At 42.9% G+C, this 20,154-nt stretch overlaps 1 protein-coding gene across 3 annotated transcripts in view; it reads left to right on the top strand.

Moving 5' to 3' along the window:
- Nucleotides 1–18,393, top strand: part of APOO (apolipoprotein O) — a 59,668-nt gene extending 41,275 nt beyond the window's left edge. Inside the window, exons 7-9 of one of the 3 annotated variants that reach the window (XM_066599807.1) lie at nucleotides 8,078–8,182; nucleotides 11,957–12,030; nucleotides 18,199–18,393. In XM_066599807.1, the coding sequence (XP_066455904.1) occupies nucleotides 8,078–8,182; nucleotides 11,957–12,028 (177 nt within the window). In that variant the 3' untranslated portion in view covers nucleotides 12,029–12,030; nucleotides 18,199–18,393. Of the gene's footprint in view, nucleotides 1–8,077; nucleotides 8,183–11,956; nucleotides 12,031–12,108; nucleotides 12,331–18,198 lie in introns of those variants that run through there. The other 2 variants (XM_066599810.1, XM_066599808.1) reach the window with 2 other exon arrangements.
- The last annotated feature ends 1,761 nt before the right edge of the window (nucleotides 18,394–20,154 follow it).

Genomic DNA, 20,154 nt, shown 5'->3' on the forward strand with positions numbered 1-20,154 from the left:
CGAAGGCTAAATCATTACATCAAAGCAAGACATTTCAGGATGGAGTCCCTCAAGTCGGTAATAGCGTCTATGGAACCCGGGAAGTTCCTGGCGTCAGTGGATATCAGGGACGCGTACCTGCATATTCCAATTCGCGACTCTCACCAGCAGTTTTTACGCTTCGAGGTCCAGGGGAGCCATTACCAATTTGTAGCGCTGCCATTCGGGCTCTCGACAGCCCCTAGAGTCTTTACAAAGGTGCTGGCAGCGGTAATGGCACTACTCCATACAAGGGGGGTGATAGCCATCCCTTACCTGGACGACATACTGGTGAAGGCTCCAGACCAGGAAGGCAATCTAGAGAGCCTGAGAATCACACTTCAGACTTTGGAGGAATTCGGTTGGGTCATAAACCAAGAGAAATCCTGTCTAGTACAAACCCAACAGTTGGAATTTCTGGGGATGGTGTTCAACACCAAGAAGCACCAGATTCGCCTGCCGCAAGCGAAAGCAGTAACACTGGTCAACAAAGTGCGCCCGCTACTTCAGGGGAGGCAAACGACCATCAGGTATTGCATGAGAGTACTGGGCATGATGGTAGCCTCCTTCGAGGCCATACCATTCGCACAGTTTCATTCCAGGGAGTTCCAGCATTTCATTCTGGCACACTGGAACAGGTCGCAGTGGACGTTAGACCAGCGAATCTCCATAACACCAAAGGTTCGCCTTGCCCTGAGATGGTGGACGAGTCTCCGGAGAATCCAAGGTGGTCGGTCACTGTTTCCAGGACAGTGGAGGATACTGACCACGGACGCCAGTTGTTACGGCTGGGGCGGAACTTTGGAGGGACACTCCACCCAGGGGAGGTGGTCACAGGACGAGGCAAGGCTACCGATAAACGTCCTGGAGCTGCGAGCCATACGGCGAGCATTGCAGTTTTTCCATCCACAGCTTAACAGAAAGAATGTGAAAGTCCAGACAGACAATGCCACGGCAGTGGCATACATCAACCGCCAGGGAGGCACAAGAAGTGCGAGAACAATGACAGAGGTATCCGGCATACTCAGCTGGGCGGAGAAACATCTACAGTCCATATCGGCAGTTCACATCCCGGGGGTAGAAAACTGGGTAGCGGATTTTCTCAGTCGAAAGACAGTGGACCCCGGCGAATGGCAGCTGCATCCGGAGGTCTTTCAAGCGATATGTCAGCGCTGGGGCACCCCGGACGTGGATATGATGGCTTCCAGACTAAATTACAGGGTTCTCCCTTTCGTGGCACGCTCAAGAGATCCTCAGGCGGTAGCAGTGGACGCCCTACTGGTCTCGTGGGCAGGGTTCAGACTACCATACGTGTTTCCTCCTCTTCCACTCATTCCGAGGATATTAAAGAAGATCAAGAGGGAAGGAGGACCAGCAATCCTGGTCGCTCCGGATTGGCCGAGGCGAGCATGGTATCCAGACATAATTGAAATGTTGGCCGACGCTCCGTGGCCACTCCCAGAACGGGAGGACCTACTATCACAAGGACCAATCTTCCACCCGAATCCAAAGTCATTTTGTTTGACGGCCTGGCCGTTGAGACCACGATATTGAAAAAAAAAAAAAAAAAAAGACGGGTATTTTCGGAAGCAATTATCCGAATTATGGTCCAAGCCACGAAGCCGACATCCTCTAGAATTTATTATCGCATATGGAGACGCTTTTTTTAGCTGGTGTGAAGACCGCCATATACATCTCATGCGTTTTCTCACTAGCAAACATTCCGGATAGCGGCCCACTCTACAAGGGGCAGTGGAGGCTTCCTTGGCGGTTCAGCATGGAGCCTCAGCATTACAGGTATGTAGGGCAGCCACTTTGGCGTCCCTGCATTCATTTGCAAAATTCTATACGGTCCATACATATGCGTCAGCGGATGCTGCCCTGGGTAGAAGGGTTCTACAGGCGGCAGCCCCCTGACTACTGGGACCTTTTTTTCTGGGAATTCCCACCCTTTTATTTCCAGGACTGCTTTTGTACGTCCCATGGTCTGGCTGGGTCCCCCAATGATACTGACGAGAAACGAATATTTTTGGTATAACTTACCGTAAAATCTCTTTCTCGTCACGTTCATTGGGGGACACAGCACCCTCCCAAGGATTAATTTCTTTGTAGCAGGGCGGAGCCCTTTGGTCTCAGGTCACAGATGACGAGATATATATCCAGAAGACTGGTATGTCTTTCCTTGGTTTACGTTAAAGTGTAAATAATTTTTTGTGTACTCCCACTGGCTGTTCCTACTGCTTGCATACAAACTAATTAGCTGAGTGCCTGCAGGGGTGATATAGCCTGGTGGGAGGAGCTAACACTTTTGCTTAGTGTCGCCTCCTAGTGGCAGTGGCTATATCCCATGGTCTGGCTGTGTCCCCCAATGAACGTGACGAGAAAGAGATTTTACGGTAAGTTATACCAAAAATATTCGTTTTCTATTCAAGATACCTTTTAGATCTGTAATAACTTTCTCTGTGTAATTTTGCCCCAATATCAAGTCGTTGCATCCAGCCTCTCTTCCCAGCATGCCTGCACCCCCAGTACCAGGTGCATTGGGTATAATACTGAGGCATACATTTACAGTAATTTAAATATGTATGAACATTGACGTGAGATGATATAAGGGAAATCTAAGATTTCTGGCTTTGGCAGTTGTAATCACTGACCAGGGCTGAGGGTTATATGACCTCTATGCTGCATGAAGCGCAGAACTAAGGATGAAGTCAGTGCTGCTTGTAGTTTCCAGCAACTTCATTGAGATGAGCTTCATTCGCGGTCAGTGAGCTCTGCTGATGTGCCGAGAAATAATAAATGTATTGCCTGCACAGATGTTTGACTTTGGAAACTTGCCCTGGCCTGACTGTTCTACACGCAGGGATATATCTGATCAGTGACTGAAGTAGGATCTCACAGTTTATTAATATTCCAGTTTCTGGGTTTCACCTTTTTTGATGTTTTTTTCTATTTGTCTATGGATTACCACCCATCCTTTCCTGTTATAGCGAGCTTTACGTTTAATCACAGTATGACTGAGTAACTCTTCCCACATGATTAAGTAGTTGGGTATGGAGACTTGGCTTGATCATTACATTGTTTATTCCAGCTCCCTGTGGGTTTCATACAGGCCCATTGATTTAGAATGAAGAGAACTTTGTGCGCAATATCTGCCAACAGACAAAATACTAATTGTCTCATCCGCTGGCTGAAAGCACTATTTGTTCAGTGGTATTTTGTTCATCCCCAGCTTAATTGACAGTTGATTTGATATTCCTTTGAGTCATTGCCAGACCCTAATAAGGCATTTGATGTCTTTTGGAAAACATTTTCTGATTCCTTGGAATTTAAGTTGCTTTAAAAGCCGGGTAAAATAAGTATGAAATCCAGTATACTGCAGTGTATTGGCTTGTGTGTCATAACCATAACATTTTTTTATACTAGCAGAGTGGAAAAGATTTTGCACAAAGCACACAGATGAATGGGAAAGATCTTATATTTGCTGTCCTCATGTATTTGCATATTTTGTAACTGTGTTATCTCTCTACGTGACGTAAAATAGAAAGCATTCAAGGAAACTATGAACTTCTTTGCTGAGAATAGGACATCTTCTTTCCTTCCAGAATATTAAAACATTACTAAGAAATAAGTTGGCCACGCATATTTATAATGAAAGATTAAGATTAGAGATGAGTGAGCGTACGGGCTAAGGGCAAGTACTCGAGCGAGTATTGCCTTTTGCGAGTACCTGTCCGCTTGTCTCAAACGATTTGGGTGCCGGCGGGGGTGAGCGGTGAGTTGCGGGAGTGAGCAGGGGGAGAGAGAGATTGCTCTCCCGCACCGCTCCCCAACCCCGGACGGCACCCGACTCTTTGGAGACGAGCGGGCAGGTACTCACATAAGGCACTACTCGCTCGAGTATCTGCCCTTAGCGAGTACGCTCGCTCATCTCTAATTTAAGACCAAAGCATTATAAAGCTATAAATGTTTAGGTGAATAAATTAGAAAAATGGAATATGTTTCACTCTGCGGCTTTAATGAGTGAAAAAATATAGGTGATACATTCCCTTTAAAGGGGACCTGTCGGGTCCTTCATGGCTCCCTAGCTATATAGTGACACTTCAGCATCACTATAGAACTTACTTTTGTAACCATGCAGAGATGAGAATCAGGTCATTCGTATTCATATATTCCCACTCCCGCCCTCCAGCTGTTGATTGACAGGTCTCTGTATGTACAGTAAGACAAAGGGATCTTTCAATCGGGGACTGAAGGTACGGGGAAGTAAGAATGAATGAGCTGTATCGGACTCCTAACTGCTGGGGTTGCAAAACTGGAAGAGAAAAAAATTTCTGATGCATTTTTATGGTTATTGGAGTCCATTGTGAAAAATGCCACAATATTGCTACAGATTGAATCCGCTGAAGTTTCATTAAAAAGAAAAAATCTAGCAGGCCCTCGAACCAGTCTGTGTTTTATTTACCAATTTCGTACATCTGGCAAGTTCAGTAATAAACCTCATGCAGCTGCCTAAATGCAGCCCCGTTATATACAGTATTTTCTTTTTATTCTTGTTCATATTTTTTACAACAGAAATCTGTTACAGTTTAAATAAATGAGACCAATGTGTGTAAACACTCAACATCTGGGGCCAAAGGGTGAAGAAGGTGGCGGGTAAATGGAAATCATTCTATATATATAACATCTACACACAATGTAATGTTCAGTTGTCCAGACCTGTTCCTCATACGTAAAGGCTGTGTGACACCAAACGTGTCTTTCAGATAATTACAGGTCACATCTAGTATACATTGTTAATGGATGATATGCAGGCATTAGGGAAAAGGCATTGAAATTGTTATTTTAAAAAACTAGAGTGAACATCTATGAACCCTCTACATGTCCTTATATTCCTTCAGTGAGGGTTGTCGCACCTGATATGATTGGCCTCAGTGGATTGCCAGCTTTGTGTATTTTGGGAAGCATGTAGAATATTCCAACCCTTGGGTTCTCGAGTATCCGTTCCAAAAGTTCTGTGGACTCCACAGACAGACTCCTGATGACCCTTCTCAACTCCCTCATATTTTTAAGTACTAAGGAAAACTGCAAGGAAACTCCATCATACCCTACACAAAGATGCTCGCCTGAAAGCCATATTCCCAGACTCCCCACTGCTATGTTGCAGTCAACCTCCAAATTTGAGGAACTTTATGATCAGAAATGCATTGCCCTCAGAGACACAAAAAGGAACTGGTAAGAGGCTGTAAGACCTGCTCACATGTACTGACCACAGACAGGATACAGATCCCCAACACACAGCAGGACTGCAAGATCCCGGGGACATTCACATGTTGCACGAGAAAGGATAAAAACAGAATGCAAGGATGAAAGCTAATCCACACAATTAAAGAAAGAAAGACCAAATTAGCTGTGGGTGAGCATTTTGGCAGCCAAGGACATAACATAGAACATATGAAGGTTATTATATTAAAAGGCAACTTAAAATTTCAACATCAGAGAAGAATTTGGGAATACAAACTTATGACCATCTTTAACCTCTCAGTGACAGCCCTATAGTGTTTGTATGTCCTGCAGCGATAGGATATGTATGAAGAGAGATCGCGGTTTGATCTCCCTCCATACATTGCAAGCATCGGTTGTTTCTTACAACTGACACCCGGCGCCAGACAGCTCCGATCACCCATGCACCAAGCTCATTGTGGCTGTTAACCCTTTAAAGCGGCATTTAAATCCCCTAAAGTATGTTCAGGGGTCCTGTACAGCCCCCCACGATGACATCGTAGGGAGCCGTACAGGTGTCATGTCAGCCGGGGGCCGTCATGGCAGAATGCCTATCAAGCCATTCCTGTGGGGTGACTTGATAGCCTACCTGTCAGATGGCAGTATGATGTAATGCTGTGGCATTACATCATACTGCTGGAGTGATCAAAGCATCGCAAGTTGTTGTTCCCCCTGAGGACTAAAAAAAAAAGTAAAAGTAAGAACAATAAAGTTTTGCTAATTATTTTAAAAAAAAAGTAATAAGTTTAACCTTTTGTTACCTTTTTGTCATATATGTAATAAAAGAATCAAAATAATACATCAAAAATATATATTTGGTATCTCAACGTCTGTAAAAGTTCGATTTATCAAAGTAATGCATTATTTATCCCGCACGATGAACGTTGTCAGAAAAACGGGGAAAAAAAAGCTACGGAAATGCGCTTTTTGGTCACCCTGTTTCCAAGAAAACATGCAATAAAAAGCGAGCCTTATGTATTCCAAAATGGCACCAACCAGCGATTGCGCACAGAAGATGGCAGCCAAAAATAATTTTAAAAAATTGAATATCTTTGAAAAAAAAAAATTACAGGCAGTACAGCAAAAAAAACCCCACAATATAAGTTTGGTATCATAGTAGTCGTACTGACCCATAGAATAAAGTTATTATGCCATTTTTGTTGCAGCTTGTGCGTCGTAGAAACAAGACGCACCGAAAGATGGCAGAATTTATTTTCCATTTCTCACCACTAAGAATTTTTTAAAAGTTTTTGCAGTGCATTGTATGGTACATTTAATAGTACCATTGGAAAATACAACTCGTCCTGCAAAAAACAAGCCTTCATACAGCGGCAGCAATAGATAAATTAAAGGAGTTATGATTTTTTAAAAGGGGGGTGAAAAAAACAAAAAGCCCCGTCACTAAGGGGTTAATACTCTCAACACAGGCCTGAATAATTCAAAAGTTTTATGGCAGGGTGGGCTATTCGAGAAATCTGGTGCAGAGATAATACACAGGCCTGGAGAACCCCTAACACCAATTTAGAGAACCCCTAACACCAATTTAGAGATTGATATTCTTATCAATGGACTAAATAAAAATGTAGCAAGTTTTTCTTCAACTCATCAAGTTCTATTAATGTTTTAAGTGCAAATTAATCACACCATGTCATATCTGTGCCCTTTTATGTGTATATACTGTATATGCTTCTTCAGATATACGTATTCTATTATTACCTGATGAAGAATCTCAAGTAGATTTAAAAGTTTTCTGTAACCTCGTGTATTTTCGTTAGCCATTAAAAGCTATCATATCTACAAGATGACTTGGTTTCTCTCACTGAGAACAATCATATTTTGCTCTACTGGCAAACACAGTACCAAAGTTTTTCCTCTGTACTACAACTCAGTGCTTGAGTTTTGGCACCTGTAAGACAATGTGTAGTAATTCACTAACATTTATGTGGCATTTCTGTGTAGATGGCACATATCCCCCAAACATCTGTGTCATTTTCACTGAAACAAAGATGACTGCAAAACAAAAATTATTTATAGTCCATTACAGGCTTGGATTATGGTATATTTAGCATAGCCCAGAGTACATTTACAGTTCTGAATGGACTGTGTATAGGAACATGAAGAACTCTACAGGAAGCCATCAATACTTAACAGGAGTGCTCTTTGACAGCCATAATGGCCAAATAGAAAGAAGGAGTTTCCTGTTTCAAACATTCTCTCATAAAAAAAAATCAGCTTTGCATTGTCTAGTTTCCAGGCAAAGAATACACCCTGGTAATCTATCAATGGAGAGAAGGGCTGTTCTACACGGCAAATGTATTGTGAATAGAGATGAGCGAACCTACTCGGCCACGCCCCTTTTTCGCCCGAGCGCCGCGATTTTCGAGTACTTTCGTACTCAGGCAAAAAGATTCGGGGGGCGCCGTGGGTGAGTGGGGGGTTGCAGCGGGGAGTGGGGGGGAGAGGGAGAGAGAGGGCTCCCCCCTGTTCCCCGCTGCTACCCCCGGCTCCGCCACGCCTCCCCCGGCGCCCCCCGAATCTTTTCACCCGAGTACGGAAGTACTCGAAAATCGCGGTGCTCGATCGAGTAATTACTCAAAGCGAGTATATTCGCTCATCTCTAATTGTGAACCTTATTTCCTTACACCAGTCCTCCACAATTAGCTAGTATGTAGTGTGGTTTTCTAATATACAAGTGAAGCTTCATCCAAGAAGATTTCTTTTACACTGTGTACTCCATAATGCTTTAAGTAGTAAGTGCATTTTTTTTCTTTTGAAGGACGCTGGTACACTTGTGTATGACTGGAGTCTGCAAGGAATTGTTACTGTAGAGTCTTTGTGGAAAGATGGTGGGAAAAAGAAATCCTCAAAAAAACATGAAATGGTAAGTTTTTGTATTAAGGTATGCAATATACGGAAATGCATATCCATGGGATATAGAGAAATTGGTGTTCAGTATATATGTTGCATGCTATAATACAGCTCACTGTTGTCCTAAATAGTGTAATGCTAAAAGAGTCACATGGGTGAAGTTGATAACTTAGATGTAAGATTCTAGTGTTCTTACATAAAGGGGTACGATGTCTCCTTTTCAGGTCGCATCCACTTCCAGCTGGTTCTGATGCACTGCCTGTGTCTCAGTGCATCGGGTTTGACATATACCTCATGCAGTGAGACGCTGTCACAGTGCATCGAGACCGGCAGGCAGTGGGCGCAATCTGAAGAGGAGAAGCCGTCTGCAGCACAGAACAGCTTCTCCTCACACAGTGCTAGCACACATTTGACAGGAGGTAGGAGCCTTCTAAAACTAAAGCTTGGTTTAGACACAATGATTATCACTCAAAAAATCTTTTGAGCGATAATCATTTTGTGCTTTTTTACAGAGCACGGTGATCACTCATATGTTGAGCGATCACCTTGCGCTCCGAACAGGGTATGCAGAAGACAAGCAGGGCTGCTTGTCTTCTGCGTCCAGCTGTCCCCCGCTCGGAGCGCCTGGCTGTTGTAAAGCCGGACGCTCCAAGCGGGGGATGCAGATGACAAGCGGAGCGCTGGAAAGTGCTTGAACTCTAGTGCAATGAATGGAGGGTCGGCACAGCCAGCACACCCTCCGCTTCATTCATTTGGGGACTAACTGAACCTATGCTCTCAGGATCAGTGGGGGGTCTCAGCAAATAGGAGATAATTTGTTACAAATAGAATACTCCTTTTAAAGAGAACCTTCTTGAAGTTTTTGGTTTTCTAAATATTTGTAATCCCCATTATATAGGAATTCTGGAGAATCTTTTCTCAAAACTGTATGTTGTGCCATTCCTCTGTTATTCCTCTGAATATTTATGAAGACAACTGGGTGTTACTATTCCCTTTGTCAAAGGGTGTGTCCCTGCATACTCTGACATTATGAGCAATGATTGTACTGTGTCAGACTGTGTGTAAATAAGAAGATGGAACAATCCCTCTAAAGTGCCACCTATTGGAAGACAGCATTCCTGCAGACTTTTTAATCAGCCTTGTAACAAGGACTGAGAATTGTAAGCCAAGCCAGAATCTTATCCAGCAGGAAAAGATAACGATGTACAGAGAGCTGTTTCCGGATAATTGCCCCCTTATCAGTGCGCAGCAGGTTTCTGGCTTGGCTAGTGGTGCTGTTGAGACATTGTTCCATCTTCCTATTTGCATATTTCCCAGAGGAGCATGCATTACCTTATAAGTGTCCTCACACCTTCTAAGTACTGTCCCTAAGGAGAAACACTACCCTTCCTCACCCACGTCTATAGGCCTCTCACTAGCCAAGCCAGAAACCTACTGCACACTGATGAGGGGCAATCGCCCCAAAATAGTCTGTCTGTACATGGTTGTCTTTTCCTTCTGGAGAGGACTTTGGCTCATGATTCCCACTCACTGTTACAAGGCTTATTAAAAAGTCTGACATTGGGTTGCAGAAATGCTGCCTTCCAGTAGGTGGCGGTGTATTCGAGAACCCCCCCCCCCCCCCCATCCCCATCTTCACTTCCAAAGTGATGTCGCACGGACCAGCGATGCGATATCACTGCCATTTTCCCGCGGCGATGCCGTGTCGCCCATGTGAAGGAGGCCTTAAGCTCAATATATGTATGTTTTATATTGATTATATTTTCCTCACTATATTAGATGCTTGCTATATTTGGTCGTTGCTGTAATATAAATAGCCTTTTTTCCTTGTCCTTTTATTTTTTTAATTGGCATTTTTTTTTCTGCGTGTAATTTATAATCATTTTTTCCTTACTATAATAGAAATTGGGTCGACATGCAGGGACTTCCAGTGAGTTTATAGTGGGCTTCTACTTGTATACAGCAGCCAGCCTAAATAATTAGGCATGTGGTTAAAGCATGAGGCAGGGACAGAGCAGTAAGATAGGACACAGGCTTCAGACTACTCTAGACTCTCTAGGGCACTTTAGGTAAGGCTAACTTCACACTGTGTTTGGACACTTAAGGAAACATCTGTTAGACTTCTGCTATTAGTCATCCGGATGCATAGCAAAACCTTTTTTTCTTTTTTGCCTATGTTGGAGCGATACCGGTCAGTATGCATTTGTTTTAACTGTAATGCAAATTGTAGTCGACTATCATTCTCAATGCAATGCGTGGTAAAGAAAAAATGGATACTTGGTAGTTTATTTGTGTTTAACAAAAGGTGATTGGCAGATATATGTAAGTGTATAGACATACAGTTGCATATGTCTTGGGCTTACATTCGCTGGCACTTTTCAAACATACATGCCAAACCAATATACCGTATATACTCGAGTATTAGCTGACCCGAGTATAAGCTGAGCCAATAAGTTTTACTACAAAAAAATGGTAAAACTTAGTGACTCGAGTATAAGCCTAGCTATACTCGAGTGTATATACTGGGTAAAAAAAAAAAAGCCCTCCATACTTGCCTCCCAGCCAGCGTCTGTGCGGCAAGCTGCTTTAGAATTCCCCCCGCTGTCGTCTCCCTGCTCGGCCTTCAAATCCTGCACCATCAGCGCTGTGTAAGTAAGCGCTGTGATTGGATCGAGCGCCAGTCATTCACTGATTGGCTGTGAATGATCGAGCGCCAGCTGTCATTTGCTGGCACTCGATCCAATCACAGCATTGATGGCTGGGGATGGAAGAGCCGAGCAGAGAGGACAGCGGGGGAGGACAGCCAGGAGAATTCAAGTAGCTTGCCGCATCACAGCCGGGAACACAGGAATTCAAGCAGCTTGCCGCACCACCGCCGGGGACACAGACGCCGGCTGGGAGGCGAGTATGGAGGTTTTTTTTAATTAACCCTTCCCTGACTCAAGTATAAGCTGAGGGGGGGCTTTTTCAGCACAAAAATATATGCTGAAAAACTAGGCTTATACTAAAGTATATATGGGAATCTAAAGCTGTAGTCACTGATTATAGCTGGTCAAAATGAAGCAAAATATCAGCTAATCAGAGAATAGTGAAGAAAATACATGGGAGTTTAAATAATCACTGAACTTTCAGCAATCTGTACTTAAATCAATAGTACATATACCAACAGGAACACCCTTTAACCCCAATATCAGTTCATACTTCATTTCATTAGAAATTTGTAGGATGATTGTGAACACACAGCAAAAGATGCATTTTGTAGAGTTCAGCTAAATGAAATGTTAATTGTCTGAATTGCTAAAAAGCGGAACTTCAGCTTTTCTAATTCTTAGGTTACTTCATCGTGGGAAATCCTTTTAAAGAGTCTGTCAGCTCAAACATGCAGTCAGCGAGCAGACCTATATATAGTTTTAGGGGGCAAGATTCAGTAGAACTTATTCATTTATATCTCTGCACATCCTGAGCTGAACAGTCCAATGGGCGGAGCTATCAGTGACTGACAGCTATCTGTGAATGACTATATATCTAGGAAAGTCTGTCAATCACTGATAATAAATGGAGCTGAATTAGTGACAATCGACTTGTAAAACCATTGATTGGCGCTCATTCCTGTAGAAGATCTACCAGTGTAAAAGGACCTTTACTGTTGTTTCAGCTTAAATTACATATAACAGAAATGTTAAATTGAGAAGAACATAACAGCAACGTGTAATCCCTGATGTTTTATAGGATTTTCAGGATTCAAGTAGTCACACAATGTAGCAAAACCTTTGTTTTTCTTTTAAAGCCTGTGAGTTCAGACCAAGCAGTAAGCAACGACCCAAAGCAGCCCAACACTCCCTCTGAAAGCTCCAAATAATGGTGAGTTCTATACTGTCTGTGTGTATAATATGCACTATACATGTGATATACATCTTACTTCTATCATACTTCTTACAGATTATTTACTCGGAAAGATATTCTTAAATCACCGACCATCAGTGGTTTAAAAAATGTTACCAAGGATTTGATGGCCGCTTCCATCCTAACAGTTCTCTCAGGCAATGGGGAAGAGTTCTCTTCCTGAATGATAATAAGCATAATGGTTGCATAGAAATGACTATAAATGACAGTACAAGTAACCTTTATATTTACAGATTGTGCTAACAATAGCAATAAAGATCAAGGATAAGCTGTAGTTTCAATGCTGATTTTCTTGTGCATTTACAGCGGGCAATTATCGTTATAATTCATGATTAGGTTTGGAAGCAAGTGAATGATAGTGATAAATGTCTAGTGTAAACCAGCCATAAGAGAGTGCCCTGATTTGGAGAATAGTATAAAATATTAGTGTTACATAAAAAGACAATTGCATAATATATAGACATGCATGCATACATACATACATACACACACATTACCGAACTAGCTTGTGTGTACTGCAATGATCATTGGAATCGTTTTACAGTCCCCAAGCTGTCAAATCTTATAGGTCACTCTAACAAGCACATATTGATTTTTCCTCTTTTGTGCCGGCAGCAATGCTGCTGTAAAGCTTGTACACAGACTGCACAGATACAGGGTTTTTTTTAAACTCCTATAATATTAAAAGATAATCTGTCATATGTATGCTACGCTATATGTGGACAACATGAACTAGGGGCAGTCACTTAATTCAGCATACACAGACAGGAGCGGCACTCAGGAACTCAATTCCACTTTTTTAAAGTTTAAAAAGGAGAATCCATCAGGTTTATTGTAACTCCGTAAAAATGCAACGTTTCGACGCAAGTGGTCTTTGCGACGCATCTGTGTTGACAGGTTTTAGGGACGTCACAGGGTGCTGCAGACAATCACACACCTCAGCACTCAAATGCTGAGGTCTGTGATTGGCTGCAGCAGCTTGAGATGTCCCATGTACAGGCTGACATGGTGTTGTAGGGGAGACCAGAGGATGGGGAGCTGGAGCTGTGGGGAACTGGGAGAGGAGACATTACAATTTTTTTAGGCATGGGGAGCAGGAATTTACAAAAAAAGATCTAAAATGATCTTGGATAGGACAACCCCTTTAAAGGGGTTGTCTCGCGAATGCAAGTGGGGTTAAGTACTTCTGTATGGCCAGATTAATGCACTTTGTAATATACATCGTGCATTAAATATGAGCCATACAGAAGTTATTCACTTACCTGCTCTGTTGCTGGCGTCCCCGTCTCCATGGCTCCGTCTAACTTCGGTGTCTTCTTGCTTTTTTAGACGCGCTTGCGCAGATGGGTATTCTCCCTTCGGCTCGGCAGCAGCGGTGTTTTGGCTCCGCCCCCTTGTACGCGTAATCGCGTAGCTCCTCCCCCGTCACATGTGCCAATTCCAGCCTCCTGATTGCGAGACAACCCCTTTAAGTTTTGAGCAGCTGTGCTTTTCATGAAATCATCAGCCTTTATCTCTTGCAGTAAGCAGACTGTGATATTAATGAGTTACTGTGTATAGCACCTACTTTGTATAAATAGCTGTCAGTCAGCAGTGGGCAAGCAACAACCCAACATAATGAATATTGTGGACTACACAGTCCAAACACCTTACTGAGGGACTACTTACTGTACTCGCAATGCAGGGGATAACAGCTGAATTTATGAGAAGTATAGTATCTAGAAACATAAGTGACCCAGCACTGCACTAAGGGACCCTGTCTCTAGTTTATGCTACCCTGGTAGGGCTGCATAAAATAGGTGACAAATCCCTTTAAAGAAGTTCTATGAGCTCTTTTCTATGGGAAAAACATAGGTCCTCTAGATGGTGAATGACTGAAAATGTGTTAAAACAATAAAAGCAGCCATGCTCCTCTGTGCCCTGGCAACCCAGCACTGCAGCTCCTGTGGTCCTCCTTGTCTTTGTTTACAAACGGCTATCACCTCATCACGGCAGTCAGTCAGTGGCCGCAACTGTCATGTGCCATTCTTCAAGAATCGTGGCTCTCAGCAACTGAGCTATGCTGCAGAAGAACAGCACGTGACCACTGCAGCCTCTGATTGGCTGTAGCAGTCATGTGGTAGCCATTTGTAAACAAATACTGGGAGGACCACAGGAGCTGCAGCACTGGATCACCAGGGGATCTGGTGGGTACTGCTGCTTCTATTATTTTAACAATTTGCAACCAATAATAAAAAAAAATTTCCACAGTTGGGCAACCTCTTTAAGGTTTCCAATCTTTCCACTAAAGCAGTACAGAAAATGAAAAGATAAGCCCCTAGCTTTGTCGAGACCACTTCCATGTTACTCTTTGTTTACTTCATAGAGTAAAGCATGCTGGCAGATTCTCTTTAAAGGGGTTCTGACATAAAAAAAAAAAAAATGTACTCACCTGGCCTGGCCTGGCCCGATCGCCAGGCATGTCCCCTCCAGCCGGCATCTTCTTCTGTGCCTTTAAAGCAGAGCAGGAGCTGTCAAAAAGACCGCTTCCTGCTCTGGTCCGTCCGTCAGGCACTTCCGAGGTGAACGGACGGACCACCCACAGCAAGCACGTCACAAGCAGTGCTTGCTGTGGGCGGCCCGTCCGTCCTGCTGAACTCCGGAGTGCTGCGCATGCGCAGTGGAGACGCAGCCCATCCTGACTCCTGTCAGAGGGCACCTCTCCACTGCGCATGCGCACGATCCCGGAGCGGCGCGGCTCGTGCAGACAGAAGAGGAGGAACAGCGCCTGCTGGGAAATGACCCCCCCCCCATGTCAACAACAACAGAAGAACAGGTAAGCATTATCTTTTTATGCTTTAGCAGCCATTAAACCATGGGTTCCCTGGGTCCATTAGGCAGACCAGGGAACAATGGCTGCTAAAGCATAAAAACATTATTTGTGTCAGAACCCCTTTAAATGTACATTTGGGCCTAACTTTACTCCACCATTACATGCCACATGGCAGACTCCATGCGCCACAACAACTCCTAGCTAAGTATTCCATTTCATCAGATCTCGTTAGAAGTGTTACAAATATATAGCTTCATCCAAACCCTAATAAACAACAACAACTCCACTGCAAAACCCACTGGCTTTGAAAGACTCTGTATATGGCCCCCCCTTCAACCAGTGAGATATCCTCCCTATATACTAATATGAATCGTGCGGCACTGGAAGATAAGCTCCCATTCATGCTACGCTGGGAATCAGATCTAAATGTCTCCCTCTCCCTACCTCAATGGCAACACTGCTGCACTTTCATATCAAAAGGCAGCCATCAGGTAACTCTCGCCAGAACCTCATTAATACTTCGTAGCACATATTTGGTTCCCTCGATAATCCACAAGTATTCCCCAAGTACTTCACCAAATGGTTTCAGAGGCTGTAACTCCCTGGGGATGCCCTTTCATATCTGGTGGACATGCCCGTTGGTGAGATCCCTCTGGAGGCTGGTGACTAACCTCATATCTAGAGCCTTGGGCAAACCATTCCCCCTCTCTCCATCCTCTTGTCTCCTGGCCGACAAACCCATGGGGTTCAATAATCAACAGCTTAAACTCTGACAGTTCATCTTTTTTGGTGCTAGAATAACATTGCCTCTCAATGGCTTTCACCCACTCGTCTAATCGACCTGACTGTAGCTTGGGTTTCAAGAGTGATGCTATATGAAAAACTATCAGCCATGAGAGAAAACAAAATGGAGTTATTCCTAAAAACTTGGCAACCATGTTCTATTACCCTGGATATACCTGGATTACCTAGAATCCTCAATGTGGGATAGAAAACAAGCAGAAGTAGTGTGTAAGACGGGACATATGTCGGAAACTGAAGTCTTGACCCTAGTCCCCCTACCGTCTTTCATAGTTTTAATAGCTCTAATCTTGGTTTCACATTCCCCTGAAAAGGAGAGAAATAAGAACTAAAAGAGCAACAGAAATACCTGTTAGATTTCCTGTAAATGGAACCCTGTGTGGAAGTGAATTGTCTAATTGTTTGGTTTCTATTGTGAAATCTCTTTATTGCACCCCTGCAAGGGGAATTCTCTAGCTGATCAGCATGTAATAATTCCCTTATCTTTTTCTCAATAAAATCAGTTGAAAGTAAATGTACATTTGGATAATGAAAGTCAAATTTTGTAATTACTGGAACGTCGATGCTGTGAAGCAGTGACACCAGACCAATTGCGTGCTGAGGATACAGTTTACCAAGTAGTATGAATAACCACAGTGTAAGCAGCCATTGGTAAAGAGCAACAGAATACTGCAAGTGACGATGTATGGGTAATAAAGATGGCTTAAGGTCCATTTACACGGAACGATGATCGCTCAAAATTCGCTCAAACGATAGTTTGAGTGACCATTTTGAGCGATCAGCTTTGCATAACTATAAGTAGCTAATTAGCTACTTAAGAGTTATGCACTCTAAGCAGGATACCGCCGCGATAGCTCAGAAAACAAGGCAGCTGTTTTGTATATGCAAACAGATGCATTGTTCTCGGAGCTTTTAGCGGGTGTCCCGCTGAGAACTGCCAGCGGGATACCAGCTGAAAGAATACTATCAGCACCGCTCGCTGGGAAAATCAGCGTGCAGCGCTGATGAGTCATTCGTGATTTCTAGCTTGATAGAAATCACCAATGAATGGTGCACGAACGGTGCACGATGGCCGCGCGTTTAGATGCAACGATTATCGCTCAAAAAACGGCTTTATATGGGTCTTTGGTACAATGCCAACAAATTGAAGATAAACATTAAAAAGGGAGTTCTCCTAATTACAGTGAGTTATGACTAAGTTGACAAAACTCAGAGTTATGGTCACAGGTCACCAGGAAGGAGGAAAAGTATTATCTTTACCAAGGAATTTGCGCACACAGCTGCGATACAAAAACATTCACTAATTAGTGTTAGAAAAGGAAATTGGTTTCATAGTGAGACTACGTGTTTATCTACATGCTGACATTACATTACATACAGATAAAAGGTTATACTAGGGCTACGGATCTATGAGGATTACACAATAACCACTATATAATGACTATATGTGATAAAGGAAGATTAGCATTGATACATTATATATGCTATATAATAACAGGATGTGTGTAAGCTTCAGCAAGTTGATCATCGCTGGAGACTGGAAGTCCTTCATACAGACATATCTGACTCCATTTTGGATATCTGCTTCTCAGTAGTTATAAGTTGCAGATTGCAAAGCTGCCATAGAGAATGAAAGGTTGACTAGAGCAGGAAAGCGGTCAGCCATTTTTTTTTGCTGTTTTGGGACTAGAAAGTCAACCAGCTGTTATACCTAGGTTTCATCTATCTATAGACCTTTGTTGTAGTGTCCTAGAAAAAGAGAGTTATCCTGAATCATGGGGTGCGAAAAACGTTTTCTGAGGTCTCCATATAAAGCGAATGTCCGCTCAGAGGCCTACACCATTTTTTTTCTATCTATACGGGTTCCAAATTGCATTCTGATTAATTTCTGGCAACCTGCAGCCATTACTACAGGGAGCTTACTGCATACAGTGAATTCAGAAACACACTATGCAGTCATCTACTACCCTGTTTCCCTGAAAATAAGACATAGCATGATTTTCCAGAATTTTTGAGGATGCTTTAAATATAAGCCCTACACCAAAATTAAACCCTGCTAACAGTTAATTAAAAAAGTCAATTTAAATAGTGTCAAGACAGCTATACATGTAAAAAAGTTAAACCTTTTTGACCAAAAATTAATATAAGACACTTTCTTATTTTCGGGGAAACACAGTAAATTTCTGCCTAGTGGAGGCTGCAGGCGTCCAGAATTTTAACTTTTAACTATGTCTTTGCAGGGAATTTTGATTCTTATATCAGAAAAACAAAGCTCCAACCAATATAAAAATACATTATAACATTATTTGGAACAGAATGTTGTATCTAAAAACAGCATGCTGTTAAAAGTGAAAATTTAATTCAAGATCGCATCCTAAAAGTTTCATTGTTTTGATGCTAAAATAGTCAATTTTCTTGGTCCCATTTTAGAATGCACCCAGAGCTGTGTGGGAATTCATTGTATTTAACTCTAATCTTGTATATCATTTGTTTTGCTGTTGCTTCTCTTACAGATTTTCCAAATGTTTTACCGTTTTTTTTGTGGAACAGCTTCTACTGCATCTCAGGAAATCCACAATTGCACTGAGGAATCCAAGGATCTATGTAAAACAAGGCAGCGAACAACATGAAGCAATTACAATAAAATCAAATTCTGTTATTTATGTACAACGTGTACACCAGCTAATAAAACATGTTTGATTTGCAAACAGTTTAGATTCTTGCATAAGATGAGTATATTAAAAAGAACCTGTCGCCTGGTTCATGCTGCCCAGGATAGGTAAGTACAGTGTATATATGGATGTGCTATTCTGAAATGTTACAGTGTATCAGAATAAACATACTTTTAGGTATGACTCGGAAGGGCGCTCAGACTCACGGGGCCAAGCCACACCTGCCTCTCCCTGCCCGTATCATCTAGAGTAAAAGCCCATTTAGATGGGACGAATGTCGGGCAAATGATGCCCGACACTCATCTCCGCACATACTCGCTCTTGTGCTGCTGCACAGGAGCTAGTATCACTGGCTCACAGCGGGGCAGCTGGAGGAGATTTCTCTCCTCATGCTCCTCCCTCCCATCTCCATTGACTTAACATAGCGGCTGTTCAGTACTGAACGGCTGCTATTTACACTGAGTGATCAGCTCATGTGCATCGTTTATGCTGCATACACGATGGATGATGAGATAAACGATGATCATTTAGTGTAAACAGCAGCCGTTCGGTACTGAACGGCCGCTATGTTATGTCAATGGAAAGGGGCGGGGGAGAGCGAGGAGAGACATCTTCTACAGCCTCCCTGCGCCCCTGCTGGCCAGTCTGAGTGAACCAGCGCTACTAGCTCCTGTGCAATAGCGAATGTACGAGTGCCGGGCATCGTTTGCCTGACATTCGTCCTGTCTAAATGGGCCTTTCCAGTACTCTTCTTTATTGTGTATATGCAGCAATGCACTGTTTTTTGGGTTTGTTTGTTCTCAATTATGTGCGTAATCAACTGGTTTAGTCTGGCATATTACTACTGGGATCGTCCAATGGATGATTGATCAACCGTGTTCTAGCCAATCCTAATCATATGTGTATGGCCAGCTTAATAATTTTGCTGTGGCAAAGAAGCCCTCACAGTTAATATGGATTTCTAACTTATAGAACAGAAGATGTGAAGAAGTCGCTCAAAAATCTCTTACAGAGTAATATCCTTTTTTACACGGGATAAGAGTCGTCTAAACGTTTGCACAAGCACTGACGTCACCGCTAAGGCCGCTAACACTCGTCCAGAACGTTAACACCGGCAGATTTCACAGCTGGATCGCGGCCTTCTCGCTCAGCACTTCCCCTTCTATGTGAAGCGGAAGTGTTTACAGGCAACGACAAGCCTGCAATCCAGTGATAGGTTTATGCTGACTGAAAAGTCAGTGATACCGAATAGTAAACAGTGTTTTTGCATTTACATTGGACGACTATCGCTGAATTTTGTTAGTTTGAAAGTGATAATTGTCTTGTGGAAATGGCCCATTAGAAGATTTACCCGCTTGGGGAAAAAAATTATCCCAGACTGGAAATATACTTGAGGAACATAGGATATGACTCTTTTCTGCAAGGCAGGATTTTCACATTTAAGTCTCATTCTTTGAGTAGGTGACTTAGGCCGAATGCACATGGCCGGGTCGGATTCCACAATGCAAATACGCCCATGTGCATTGGGCCTAAAAGTCAGGAAATGTAACTTAAAGGTAATTCAGTCAATGCATTTGTCCTGCTGTGCACTATGACGCTTCCATGATAGTTATTTCTAATTGTGTAACTTATTTTATGTGAACAAAAGGAAACCTTTAGGTTATTGTACAGTCGTAAAGGTTAATCATTAAAATAAACCTAGTTGGATTATAGCGAGGCATACTATAAAATGAGACTCGGTCAAACTTTGGCCTTTCTTCTCAGCCAATTTGTACATTCACGAAACAAGACTGTGTC

This window comes from Eleutherodactylus coqui, chromosome 4 (assembly GCF_035609145.1).
Source record: "Eleutherodactylus coqui strain aEleCoq1 chromosome 4, aEleCoq1.hap1, whole genome shotgun sequence".
In the NCBI taxonomy this organism is placed as follows: domain Eukaryota; kingdom Metazoa; phylum Chordata; class Amphibia; order Anura; family Eleutherodactylidae; genus Eleutherodactylus; species Eleutherodactylus coqui.